Source organism: Lithobates pipiens, unplaced genomic scaffold (assembly GCF_037356315.1).
Source record: "Lithobates pipiens isolate NorthernLeopardFrog02 unplaced genomic scaffold, aLitPip1_a1.2 Scaffold_13, whole genome shotgun sequence".
Taxonomy (NCBI): domain Eukaryota; kingdom Metazoa; phylum Chordata; class Amphibia; order Anura; family Ranidae; genus Lithobates; species Lithobates pipiens.
Window position 1 is genome coordinate 519,143,134 of NW_027507718.1, and position 14,512 is coordinate 519,157,645.

The window sequence follows — 14,512 nt, forward strand, 5'->3', positions numbered from 1 at the left end:
AACTAGAGTATATGGGAGAGGCTGCAGCGTTGTGGCACCAGCACTAGTGCCTAAGGCCCAATTTTTCAGCCCCTGTTTAACAGGGGCGTGTAATTACAATTTTTGATGCAATGCTTTGCAGCACAGCTCATTCCTGCACTACAACTAGACTATCTGGGAGAGGTTGCAGTGTTGTGGCACCAGCAAGCAGTGCCTAAGGCCCAATTTTTCAGCCCCTGTTTGACAGGAGCATGTAATTACAATTCTTGATATAATATTTCACAGCAGGGCCCGTTCCTGTGCCCACCGAGAGTAACTGTGAGGACTTATAGTGTTGTGGCACCAGCACCACCACCACAACCACCAAAGGCCCAATTTTTCTACCACTGTACAACAATGGCATGTAATTACAATTCTTAATATAATCGTTCACAGCAGGGCACTCCAGCGCCCACCAAGAGTCACTTTGAGGGCTTACAATGTTGGGGCAACACCAACACCTTGTTCCGTAATTTCAGAGCATATAGGGCAGGCCCTTACTTTCAAACATCCAACTTAAAAACGTCTCCTACTTGCAAACGGAATGAGACAACAGGAAGTGATATGAAAAAAGACGGATGGCAAAAAACATTATACATTGGTGATAACCCTAGATAGCCCAATCGATTTTTTGACTAGAGCTACTTTAAAAATGTAACAGTTCAAAATTACAAACAGATTCAACTTAACACAAGAAACCTACACAGTCCCTGTCTTGTTTGCACCGCCTGTATACTGCTGTTCTGAGTATATAGGGCCTGGGGGCCACACGCATTTCCTTTTTTTAATATGGGTACGGGGTTCCCCTTAATATGCGTACAAGACCCAAAGGGGCTGGTAATTGGCAGGGAGGGCTACCCATGCCATTTTTCTCAATGATTTTCAACCATATTGCAGGAACCAGATATAACATTAAAACCGCAAGCAGCTTTAAATGACGTTATTTCCGTTAAATGTCATTTTGTGCAGGGACTGTTCTAAACACGGGAAACACATGGCACTTCACAGGCAAACTATAGACACCCTCCAGGCACGATATTTAAAGGAATATTTCACTTTTTTTCACTTTAATCATCATTAAAATCAGTGCTCCCAAAAAAACTGCAGTTTTTAAAAACATTTTAGGCATTGACCCATGTCCCCTGGGGCAGGAGCCATGTCTCCAAACCCTTTTTAGGACAATATCTTGTATATTAGCCATTAAAATTAGCATTTTTTATTTTGAACGTTCGAGTCCCATAGACTTCAATGGGGTTCTAAAGTTTGCACGAATTTTCGGTCCGTTTCAAAGTTCTGGTGTGAACCGAACCGGAGGGTGTTCGGCTCATCCCTACCACTGACTAATGCAGAGTTGCAATGCAAGGTAATCAGCTAAAAATAGTTGGATCTGTATGTGTGTTATAATTAATCAAAATTAGTCAATTAATCGATTAAAAAACAAAATCAATTAATCGAAAGAAAATTTAATCAGTAACAGCCCTAATTATTATTTCTCCAATTTTATATCATCGGTATACGACTTATGTCAATTTTGATGATTGCAACTTCCACAATCTACTTTCTGTTTTTCTTTTCCTGTATTTCCATGAAAAACATAATAAATATACAATTTATAAAAAAAAAGCAGATTTAGAAGGATACATTTGACAACCAAAACAGTGGACGCAGAAAATAGAATCATATTCAGACAATGAGAAATCCATCACACTGAAGTGTATAAAAAGAGAGGTGAGATGATTATATTGTCACTAACGAACAGTGGACTGTCTGATGTTCAGTGCTGTATCCCAGAACTCTGTACATTCTTGATGTATCAAATGAAGGAGTGTTTGTTATTTTATATGTATAGAAGGATCAAAAGTCCCTTTTCACTGAACTTCTATAAAGTCCGGCTCTTTTGGATTGTCATGTGGATGACATTAGTCATAAACAAGGCTCAGTGGACACCACCAACAAAGGATGTCCAGTTGGGGTACCCAGATGATGAGGTTATTTTCTATCGGGAGGGTGACCTTCTCATCGGAGGAGTGTTCACAATATCTGCAGGTATTGGAAATACAACAGGCATCGATGCAAAATCAGTTCTTTGTTGTGCTGAGTAAGTAACATTTTACAGTACTGATTTACTTTTTTACTTTGTCTGTTTTTTTTTTTTTTTCAAACATGGTTTATGAAATGTCCCAACCCATGATTAGAAATGAGAGGGATCCTGTGAGTGTGCAGTAACCATTGCTGATTTTGTATTAAAAAAAAAAAAATGTAGGAACCTGTACTAAGAAGGTATCGGGTTTTCAAATTTCACCTCCAATTCTGCAAAGAGTAGTTGCCTGGCTGATATGCTAATCCCCAGCTACAGTTCTTCATGGATCATAGGTTTGGGACACTATGCAGATTAGGAATTGTGAAAATGCACTCACTTTCCTGATTTGCAGGCTCTTTATTATCTCAGAAAGTATGACTTAGTGACAGCCAGGACGATGGAGGTCAGCAATGGGAGAATCCATAGTTCTATCCTTACAGAATTTCTTTAACTGCTTACCGACCAGCCACCACAGTTTTACTGCGGCGGCATGGCACGGCTAGGCGAAAAACGACGTTACCTTATGTCAAGTCGCCTTTTGGCCACAATGACTGCCAGGCTCTCACGATCGCTCGTGGCAGAGCAAGAATTGGGGATCTGTGTGTGTAAATGCACAAATCCTGGTTCTTTCAGGGGAGTAGAGAGAGATTGTGTGTTCATTCTAAGTATGAACACCGATATCTCTCTCTCCCCTCCTAGACAGTTCCATTCCCCCTACAGTTAGAACACACTGAGGGAACACAGTTAACCCCTTGATCGCCCCCTAATGTTAACCCCTTCCCTGCCAGTGACATTTATGCAGTAATCAGTGGATTTATATAGCACTGATCGCTGTATAATTGTCAGTGGTCACAAAAAATTTTCAAAAGTGTCCAATTTGTCCGACACAATATCACAGTCCTGATAAAAAATGCAGAGCACCGCCATTACTAGTAAAAAAATAATAATAATAAAAATGCCATAAATCTATCACCTATTTTGTAGATGCTATAACTTTTGCGCAAACCAATCAATATACGCATATTGTTTTTTTTTTTTTACCAAAAATATGTAGAAGAATACATATCAGCTTAAACTGAGGAAATTTTTTTTATTTTTTTTAAAAAATTGGGATATTTATTATAGCGAAAAATAAAAGATATTGGGGGTCATTTACTAATTAGCGCTAAAACAGTATTCACTATGACACTGGTGAGAAAATACTCCCAAAATCAAATTTACTATAGTTCCCTGAAACCTAGTAGTGCCCAAATCCTTACTCTGCTAAAACCTGGAGAATTGCACATGGAAATATTGTTTAGAGGATGATATAATTGCCTAAATGGTACTGAAATATGCAGTATATTATTTAAAGATAATCTGCTGTTAGGCTTGATTCGCACTAACTCGTTTTTTGATGCATTTTGCATTTTGCAGAAATGCAGGGACATTTTTTAACATGGGTTCCTATGGAACATGTTCACATCAATGCATTTTTGTGCCTCTGCATTTTTGGAAAGGGTTGGGGACTTTTTTTTTCATGCAAAATGCAACGTTTTGCATGTAAAAGAAGTGAATGGACCTGCATCAAAAATGCAAGTACTGCTTTTTTACCGCTTTTTACCACGTTTTACTGCGTTTTACCGCGATTTGCGTTTTTTTCTTTTTTTTCACTGTATATAGCTGCTTGCTAAGCAACCACAGTGTAAAAAAAAAGAAAAAAAAAACAAAACGCGGCAAAATCGCGGTAAAAACACGTGTCCAAAAACGCGACAAGCACCGCAAAACGCACTGCAAAAACGCTCAAAAGCAACATGCATAGATGTGAATCGAGCCTTTAACGGTGTGGAAAAAGTTATTTCTACACTGAAATATCTTTAAAAGTCTAAGAAGAGATAAATTCCTTGTTTTTGTACAACTAGGTGCCAACACAACTGAGCATGCTCAGGCCTGCAAATAGAATAAAGAAATTAGAACTCATGCTATGAAAATAAATACTGAGTGAAAATTAGTGATTAATACTTAATAATCAGTGATCAAAAATATTTTTTACGCAGCTGCTGTTTGCAAAGATAGACCTTATAAATGAATAACAGAATGAAAAAAACTGCGCTAGTGGAAAAAGTGCTAGTGCTTTGACGTGCTAGTCAAATAACATCATAATGATTCAAATATTTATGCTTGGACGTAATAATCAGATAACGCCATGATAACTCAAATAACATCAATGAAAATAAACGTGCTGAACAATATATAAATGTGCTAAACAATGTATAATATATAAGGTGCTGAGAAATATTGAAAAAAGGGATCCTCAGGGTGGTGGTCCCCTCCGATAGCCTCACTCACCAAAGTTTCTGGACCCTCAGCTTTTCAGTCCAGGGGTCAGATAGCGCTTTAAATCATTAAGTGGAGGTAATATATGGTGGCTTCATCCACAAGGTTCTCACAATGATCCAGAGGAAAAACACTGAGATAAAAAAGAAGAGAGAAAACATCCATGTGAAGTACCGCTAGAGTGTATACAAACTGTGCTTGTTATCATGAGTCACTCACGTGACGTTAGCACAATACAGGCATCAGTGTGTTTCTGGGTCCGCATGTGTGGCGTGCGTTCCACAGCAACCGGAAGCAGCGTCACTGGTTCTCAGTACCGGAAATACGTTGACGTCACCCTCCTTATTCGCTCCTCCTCATTCACCACTTAAATAAAAAATCCCATTCATTCAGTTTCCCCCCTTCTTTTTTTGGACCCGGGATCCTGCCCTGCATCCCCTGGTCCATCTCTCCTTTGGACTGCTGCCCTATACTGCAGCAGTCCTTCATTGGTATAGGGACTGACGTACAGTCTGCTAATCACTAACACACAACCTGCTTGGTCCACAAAAGTTCTTATAAGGACTGGTAACTTGGTCTTGGGTGCTACAGTACATAGGGTTGAGTGCGCCAGTGCGGTACAGACTGCTGTTCTGTAAGGACCGCTATCGGTCCACAATAGATAGGGTTGAGGTGCACCACTGCTGACTGCTGCCCTATACTGCAGCAGTCCTTCATTGGTATAGGGACTGACGTACAGTCGGCTAATCACTAACACACAACCTGCTTGGTCCACAAAAGTTCTTATAAGGACTGGTAACTTGGTCTAGGGTGCTACAGTACATAGGGTTGAGTGCGGTACAGTCTGCTATTCTATAAGGACTGTTATCGGTCCACAATACATAGGGTTGAGGTGCACCACTGCTGACCGCTGCCCTATACTGCAGCAGTCCTTCAGCGGTATAGGGACTGACGTACAGTCTGCTAATCACTAACACACACAACCTACTTGGTCCACAAAGGTCCTTATAAGGACTGGTAACTTGGTGAAGGGTGCTACAGTACATATGGTTGAGTGAGGCACAGTCTGCTGTTCTGTAAGGACTGGTATCGGTCCACAATAGATAGGGTTGAGGTGCACCACTGCTGACCGCTGCCCTATACTGCAGCAGTCCTTCATCGGTATAGGGACTAAGAGTTTTGTCACAGGGTCATTTAAAAAATGACAGGCAGAGGAAGAGGCAGGCCCTTCCGCAGGGGTGGTAGGGGTAGGGCAGGAGCAACAGACTTGAGCCAAAGTGGGAAGTTGCAGAAGGTGCGTTCAATTACTTTAAAGGACGCACCAGACTTGGTTGAGTGGCTCACTCAGCCTTACTCTTCTGCACCCTCCTCATCCTCTCGATCTGCACCCTCTTCTTCACTCTCTGCTATGTGCACCCCCAAAGACACTACCACCAACAACACCAACACCACCACCACCACCACATACCTTCCGCTTGAGTCACTGGAATTATTTTCTGATCCTTATCAAGAGGACATTTCTGATGCGCAGCCACTCTTGGTATTGGATCAGGAAGAGGAGGCAGCAACAACCGCTACTCAGCAGTCTGACAACAGTACCCAGATCAGCCCAAGGAGGAGGTTGGTCCCCGGTGTTGCTGCCTACTCCGAGATCTCTACTTATAGCGGTGGGGAAGGTGACGTTGATGATGACGTGTCTAGTGATGTCACGTGGGTGCCCACAAGAGAGGAAGAGGAGGGGAGTTCAGAGGGAGATATGGACCAGCAGATAGGGAGGAGAAGCAGGACTAACTTACATTGCACAGGAGGGACAAAGCAGACTGCAAATGTATCAGGAGCGAGTCATCGACCATGTACGGTCATATCTGGCGCTCCCAGGACACCGGCACATGGCTCCGCAGTGTGGGCTTTTTTTAACGTGTCCGCTGCTGACAATAGCGTTGCCATCTGCAATCTTTGCAGTCAACGCATTAGTCGCGGTAAGCCCAACACTCACCTAGGGACGACCGCCTTAAGAAGGCACATGAGCAGCCATCACCGAGCCCAGTGGGAGCAACGGAACACTCAAAGCCACACTGCAGGCTCTCACCGTCCAGCCTCGTCTTCTCCTTCTCCTCTCTCCTCACAATTGTCCTCCACTCCACCTTCCATCACGCCAAGCTCACGTTTTTCTGCAAAAAGGCAGGCTTCCGTGGGCCTAATGTTCGAGCGTAAAAGAATGATGACGCCGGATAACCCTCTTGCCCAACGGTTGACGGCTGGCTTGTCAGAACTCATAGCCCGCCAACTACTGCCATATAAACTGGTGGACTCGGAGGCCTTTCGCAAATTTGTGGCCATTGGAACACCACAATGGAAGGTCCCAGGAAGGAAGTATTTCTCGGAGAAGGGCATCCCAGAGCTATATGGCCATGTTCAGCGGCAAGTGAATGTATCTCTGGCACACAGTGTCGGTGCCAAGATACATCTGACCACAGACACGTGGTCTAGCAAACACGGGCAGGGAAGGTATATCAGTTTTACTGCCCACTGGGTGAACCTTCTGACGGCCGTCAAGCATGTAACCCGTGGCACCCGTGTAGATTTGGTTTTACCGCCACGGATTGCATGCAGGCCTGACTCTTCTTCTCCTCCTCCTCCTACTCCATCCTCCTTCCTCTCCTCCTCAGCTGGCTCCTCCTTTTCCGCTGCTAGCGTCTCTTCCGCTGCACCGCCCAAGCTCCCCAGAACCTATTCCACATGCCAGGTGAGACGTTGCCATGCCGTGCTGCGTCTGTTGTGCCTGGAAGCCAAGAGCCACACTGGCCCGGCACTCCTTTCAGCTTTGCGTTCACAGGCAGATCAGTGGCTAACACCGCTCAATTTGACAGTTGGTAAAGTGGTGTGTGACAACGGTGCCAATCTGCTTAGCGCATTGAAACAGGGCAAAATCACGCACGTGCCATGCATGGCACACGTCTTAAACTTGGTCGTGCAGTGATTCCTTGTCAAATACCCTGGGGTCCAGGACATCTTGCGGCAGGCAAGGAAAATCTCGGCCCATTTCAGAAGATCTTACACGGCCATGGCTCGCCTTGCTGACATTCAGCGGCGACACCATCTGTCGGTCAGTCGTCTTATTTGCGATTGCCCGACGCGATGGAACTCAACCTTCTATATGCTTGATAGGCTGCTCCAGCAGAAACGTGCAGTTAACGTCTACCTGTATGAACTCTGCGAAAGAAACGGTTCTGGGGAGCTGTTTTTTTTTTCACCGCGCCAGTGGCTGCTCATGCGCGATGCATGCAGACTTCTGCGGCCATTTGAGGAGATCACCAAACTGGTCAGTCACAGCCATGGCGCCATCAGTGACATGGTACCTTATGCCTTCTTTGTGGAGCGTGCATTGCGTCGTGTCATTGATCAGGCTGTGGAGGAGCAGGAGCGGGAAGATGAGAAAGTCGCAATGCTGGATGAATTCCCAGGGGGGGCTACTCTATCTGAGACAAGTCAATAACAGGAGTCTGAAGAGGAGTCAGAGGAGGATGGTGCCAGGGCGGATGAGGAGGAGCAAGAAGAGCGTGCTTTAACCTTTCTGGGATCCCTGTTGTGCGTGGATGGGGAGAGGAGAATGAAGAGGACGACATTATCCTGGATGATGAGCAGGAGCCAGGCCACCACACCGCTTCCACTTTAGTGCAAATGGGGGCCTTCATGCTCCAGTGTTTTAATAGGGACCCCCGTATAAAAAGCATAAGGGTCAAGGACCAGTACTGCGTGGCAACGTACTTAGACCCCCGGTACAAACACAAATTGGCGGAAATGTTACCGCCGTCGCAGAGGGCTGTCAGAATGCAGCACTTCCAGGCCTTGCTTCGAGAAATGCTGCATTCTGCTTTTGCGTGCGCTGGCAGAGGAGCAATTCCCACTCCCAGAGAAGGAGTTGCGGGTACCAATCCAACAGCGCCTGCAAGAAGAGGCCGGTTTGAAGATGTGTTGGTGACTTCGGATATGAGGTCATTCTTTCAGCCGACCCATCGACAGGTGTCATCCGGATCCAGCATCAGGGAACGCCTAGACCGTCAGGTGTCCGACTACATCGGGTTAACGGCCGATGTGGACGCTCTGAGGAGTGATGAACCCCTGGACTACTGGGTGGGCAGGCTTGACCTCTGGCCAGAGCTTGCCCAATTTGCAATCGAACTGTTGGCTTGCCCCTCATCCAGTGTCCTGTCCGAAAGGACGTTCAGCGCAGCAGGGGGGATCGTGACTGATAAGCGTACTCGCCTAGCTCACGACAGTGTTAACTACCTCACATTTCTAAAAATGAATGAGGCATGGATCTCGGAGGAATTCAACACATGTGACCAGTAGACCATGTATATGTCTATAAACTATTTTTTTTTAATCAAGCACAGAGACCTTCTTTCTTCATTTGGCTCACTTCCTTGTCCCAAAAAAGCACACCGTACTATATGCCCCTACCCTCCTCTTTGAAGAGGTTGAGCGGTGTCATATTTCTACTGGGGCTGCTTATGAGGGGATCACACCATCCCTGTGCTGTGCTGACTTCCTCCTGGGGGTTCTTATTATGAGGGGCTCCCACCATCCCTGTGCTGTGCTGACTTCCTCCTGGGGCTGCTTACGGTGCTGCTGTCAGTGCTGCATATCACGGTGCTGGTGTGAGTGCTTAATGTCACGCTTCTGATGTCAGTGCTCTCTGTCACGGTGCTGCTGTCAGTGCTGTATATCACGGTGCATGTGTCATTGCTGTATGTCACGCTTCTGATGTCAGTGCTGTATGTCACGGTGCTGCTGTCAGTGCTGTATATCACAGTGCTGATGTCAGTGCTGTATGTCATGCTTCTGATGTCAGTGCACTCTATCACGGTGTTGCTGTCCATGCTGTATGTCACGGTACTGGTGTCAATGCTTTATGTCACGCTGCTGATGTCAGTGCCCTCTATCACGGTGCTGTTGTCAGATGCCTCTATCACGGTGCATGTGTCATTGCTGTATGTCACGCTGCTGGTGATCATCTCCTGCACCCTCTTCTCTGCCTACCCTGGTCCCTGACCTTCCCTCTCCTCCATTGCCTTCATGCGCTCCACAGTTCTGAATTGTCAGAACAATTTCCCATATAAAAAAAGAATGCTTGTAGTTATCGATCCCAAATTCACTCCATACATGTGTTATGTCATTGGCCATGTGGTGGCACTGTGTTTGCCCACCTAATAATTACCCTGTGGCAGCAAATTCGCCCTAAAGGTTTAAAACGTTCGCCTCCCATTGAAGTCAATGGAGCCCGCGGCGAACGTTCGGTTTCGCGAACGTTCAGCCCCGTTCGCGGTCCGCGTTCGCGAAACATCCCGTCGGAAGTTCGTCCATCACTACTCTTGGGCATGCTCATGCACAGTGAGCTCGATGTCATCAACCCTAGACTCCAAATCTGCTGTACGTTGACCGATTTCTCGAATCTCCCTTGAGAGCCTGTCTGTAATTTGTTCAGATGTGGTTTTCAGTGCCTTTTGGAGCATGGTCTCCATATGCTTGAGGAAGTCACTTTGGGACATAACAGACGATGGTAGTGGAGGAGAGCTGTCGGCACGATATACAGGAGCATCATTCTCTTCCTCACTGTCAGACAGCTCCCGTCTGAGTGGAGACACCGCTCGCTGGCTTGCTAGGGCCTTCGCCGCCATTTTGGATGAGGCACGGGCAAGGGCTTCCTTAACCAGTTGCCGACCGCCGCACGACGATGTACGTCAACAGCATGGCACGGGCAGGCATATGGGCGTACATGTACGTCCCTTGCCTCCCGCGGGTCGGGGGCCCGATCGGGCCCCCGCCCGGTGCCTGCGGCGGTCGGTTTTCGTCCGGGAGCGATCCGGGACGAGGGGGCGGCCATTCATTCATGGCCACCCCCTCGCGATCGCTCCCGACGAATAGGAATCCCCCGTGACATCACTTCCTCTCCTGTAATGTAAACACAGGAGAGGAAGTGATGTATTCTCTCCTCCGTGTCGGTATTTTTCGTTCCGACACGGAGGAGAGCGAATCGGTGAGTTGCACCAACACTCTACACACACAGTAGAACATGCCAGGCACACTCACACCCCCCCGATCACCCCCCCAATTACCCCTGCCCCCCAGTCACAGTGACACCAATGTCATTTTTTTTTTTTTTTTGCATTGGTGTCATTTGTGACTGTAATAACTGTTAGGGCAGTTAGGGTTAGCCCCCTTTAGTTCTAATGTACCCCCCTAACCCCCCCAATAAAGGTTTAACCCCGTGATCACCCCCCGTCGCCAGTGTCACTAAGGCTGGGTTCACATTGCAGCGGTTTATGAGAACGAATGTGATTCGCACCGCACTGCAGTGCAAATCACATCCGATCTCTGTGCGATTTGAGTTCAGCCATTCGCCGCACCCGCCACACCCGCCGCACCCGCCGCAAATTCGCACGGGACCCTTTTTTTGGCCCGCAGCAGAATCGGATCGCATGGGTGTTCACACCATGCGATCCGAGTTTGCAGATCGCACTGCGATATGCGAACTGATCTGGGGGTGTCAGTAACATTTCACTGACACTCCCAGCAGTCCGCATAGGGCAGTGTGAACTGCCGCCGGGAGGCATGCGATGCGGGAACCCGCCGCGGATTCGCGGCGTTTCCGCATCGCTCCAGTGTGAACCCAGCCTAATAAGCGATCATTTTTCTGATCGCCGTATTAGTGTCACAGGTGACGCTAGTTAGGCAGGTAGGTATTTAGGTTCGCCGCAGCTTTTTATAGCGCCAGGGACCCCCATATACTACCGCATAAAGCCCCCTGATTGCCCCCTAGTTAACCCTTTCACCAGTGATCACCATATAACTGTTACAGGTGACGCTGGTTGGTTAGTTATTTTTTTATAGTTTCAGGGCACCCGCCATTTACTACCTAATAAAGGTTTAACCCCCTGATCACCCGGCGGGTGTCATTTGTGACTAATAACTGTTAGGGCAGTTAGGGTTAGCCCCCTTTAGTTCTAAGGTACCCCCTAACCCCCCCAATAAAGGTTTAACCCCGTGATCACCCCCCGTCGCCAGTGTCACTAAGGCTGGGTTCACATTGCAGCGGTTTATGAGAACGGATGTGATTCGCACCGCACTGCAGTGCAAATCACATCCGATCTCTGTGCGATTCGAGTTAAGCTATACAGATAGTATGGCTGAATTCGTGTCGCACCCGCCGCACCCGCCGCAAACTCGCACGGGACCCTTTTTTTGGTCCGCAGCAGAATCGGATCGCATGGGTGTTCACACCATGCGATCCAAGTTTGCAGATCGCACTGCGATATGCGAACTGATCTGGGGGTGTCATTAACATTTCACTGACACTCCCAGCAGTTCGCATAGGGCAGTGTGAACTGCCGCCGGGAGGCATGCGATGCGGGAACCCGCCGCGCATTCGTGGCGTTCCCGCATCGCTCCAGTGTGAACCCAGCCTAATAAGCGATCGTTTTTCTGATCGCTGTATTAGTGTCACAGGTGACGCTAGTTAGGCAGGTAGGTATTTAGGTTCGCCGCAGCTTTTTATAGCGCCAGGGACCCCCATATACTACCGCATAAAGCCCCCTGATTGCCCCCTAGTTAACCCTTTCACCAGTGATCACCATATAACTGTTACAGGTGACGCTGGTTGGTTAGTTATTTTTTTATAGTTTCAGGGCACCCGCCATTTATTACCTAGTCTCACTAGTGTACCCCTAAATTTAGGGGTGTCTACTTTCCAAAATGGGGTCATTTGGGGGGGGGGTTTGTGCCATCTTGGCATTTTATGGCCTTCAAAACTGTAACGTCCTTAGAAAGCCTGAAGGCGGTGCTTGGTTTTCGGGGCCCCGTACGCGGCTAGGCTCCCAAAAAGTCCCACATATGTGGTATCCCCGTACTCAGGAGAAGCAGCAGAATTTATTTTGGGGTGTCATTTCACATATGCCCATGGCATGCGTGAGCAATATATCATTTAGTGACAACTTTGTGAAAAAAAAAAAAAAAGTTTGTAATTTTCCCGCAACTTGTGGCAAAATATAAAATATTCCATGGACTCAACATGCCTCTCAGCAAATAGCTTGGGGTGTCTACTTTCTAAAATGGGGTCATTTGTGGGGGTTTTGTGCCATCTTGGCATTTTATGGCCTTCAAAACTGTAATAGGTAGTGAGAAGTGAACTCAAAAATTTACGCCCTTAGAAAGCCTGAAGGCGGTGCTTGGTTTTCGGGGCCCCGTACGCGGCTAGGCTCCCAAAAAGTCCCACATATGTGGTATCCCCGTACTCAGGAGAAGCAGCAGAATTTATTTTGGGGTGTCATTTCACATATGCCCATAGCATGTGTGAGCAATATATCATTTAGTGACAACTTTGTGTAAAAAAAAAAAAAAAAATTTTTTTTTTGTCATTATTCAATCCCTTGAGGCAAAAAAATAAAATATTCAATGGGCTCAACATGCCTCTTATCAATTTCCTTAGGGGGTCTACTTTCCAAAATGGGGTCATTTGGGGGGGTTTTGTACTGCCCTGCCATTTTAGCACCTCAAGAAATGAGATAGGCAGTCGTAAACTAAAAGCTGCGTAAATTCCAGAAAACGTACCTTAGTTTGTAGATGTGACAACTTTTGCGCAAACCAATAAATATACAATTATTGACTTTTTTTTTACCAAAGACATGTGGCTGAATAATTTTGGCCTAAATGTATGACTAAAATTGAGTTTATTGGATTTTTCTAATAACAAAAAGTAGAAAATATAATTTTTTTTCAAAATTTGCGGTCTTTTTACGTTTATATCGCAAAAAATAAAAATCGCAGAGGCAATCAAATACCATCAAAAGAAAGCTCTATTTGTGGGAAGAAAAGGACGCAAATTTTGTTTGGGTACAACATTGCATGACCGCGCAATTACCAGTTAAAGCAGCGCAGTGCCAAAGTGTAAAAAGACCTCTGGTCATTTACCAGCAAAATGGTCCGGTCTGAAAGTGGTTAATCGGTTTTGGCTTATGCTTGCCCCGGTGTCCCGTTAGTACCATTCTACCTGGTGCTAAGGCGGTTAGGGAAGCGGTACCGCGTAGAACGGGCTCAGAGTCGGGCTCAGTCCAATAGATATCTCCCGATGTGGCGGCAGGGAGTGCGGAGCACTAGCAGGAAGCGTCCTCCATGTCAGGCTTCGCGCGTGCGCCCCCATCCCCCTTAATTTTTAACCTTATTATGGAACTCCTGGCTGAAAGCATTAGGACCAATCAGAAAATCCTTGGAATTTCCATTGGTGACCAAGAACATAAAATCAGCCTTTTTGCGGATGATGTAATTCTCATGGTTACAGACCACTTAATCTCCTTACCAGAAATTCAAAAAAACTCTAAATTGGTTTATTAATGTTTCTTATTATAAAATTAATAATAATACGTCATATATTCTCAATTTGGGTATAAATAAGCACACCAGCAAACATCCAAAAACACAATTTCCTTATTCTTGGGCCGAAAATACAATAAAATATTTAGATTCAACTGTCTAACTCTTATAAATCATTATTCCAACACAACTATATACCACTCCGCACTAAATTACAGGGAGACACCACCAAATTAGCATCATACGAATTCTCCTGGATGGGTAAATTGTCAGCCTTTAAAATGCTATACCTCCCCCAAATTTTATATTTCTTTAGAACTCTCCCGATTCCAATACCGTCTACATACTTTAACCACTTGAGACCCGCGCTATATCCAAATGATGGCTACAACGCGGACCTCCTTTGCCGGGACTACGTCTATTGACGTCGTCCCGTGCACGAGCGGCCTGCGAGCCCCCTGAGGGGCGCGCACGGCGCGCTCTGGGATTGGCGAGTCTATGAGACTCGCCTGATCACTGACCCGTGCAAGGGGTCGATCCCGACCCCTTATCACGTGATCAGCTGTCAGCCAATGACAATTGATCATGTGATACAACGGAGCCGGCAATCGGCTATTATTCCTCCTCGCGCTGACAGCGCGAGGAGAAAGAAAAAGAACCATTCACCGGCGGACTGATGTCCCGATCACGGGCAGCCCTGCCAGTGCCCACCTGCCCCCTGCCAGTTCC

At 46.4% G+C, this 14,512-nt stretch overlaps 1 protein-coding gene across 1 annotated transcript in view; it reads left to right on the forward strand.

Moving 5' to 3' along the window:
• The first annotated feature begins 1,776 nt into the window (after positions 1-1,776).
• LOC143975608 (vomeronasal type-2 receptor 26-like) overlaps positions 1,777-14,512 on the forward strand; it is a 149,608-nt gene continuing 136,872 nt past the window's right edge. The window contains exon 1 of the mRNA XM_077478084.1: positions 1,777-2,116. Coding sequence (XP_077334210.1) covers positions 1,827-2,116 — 290 coding nt within the window. The 5' untranslated portion in view covers positions 1,777-1,826. The remainder of the gene's footprint in view (positions 2,117-14,512) is intronic.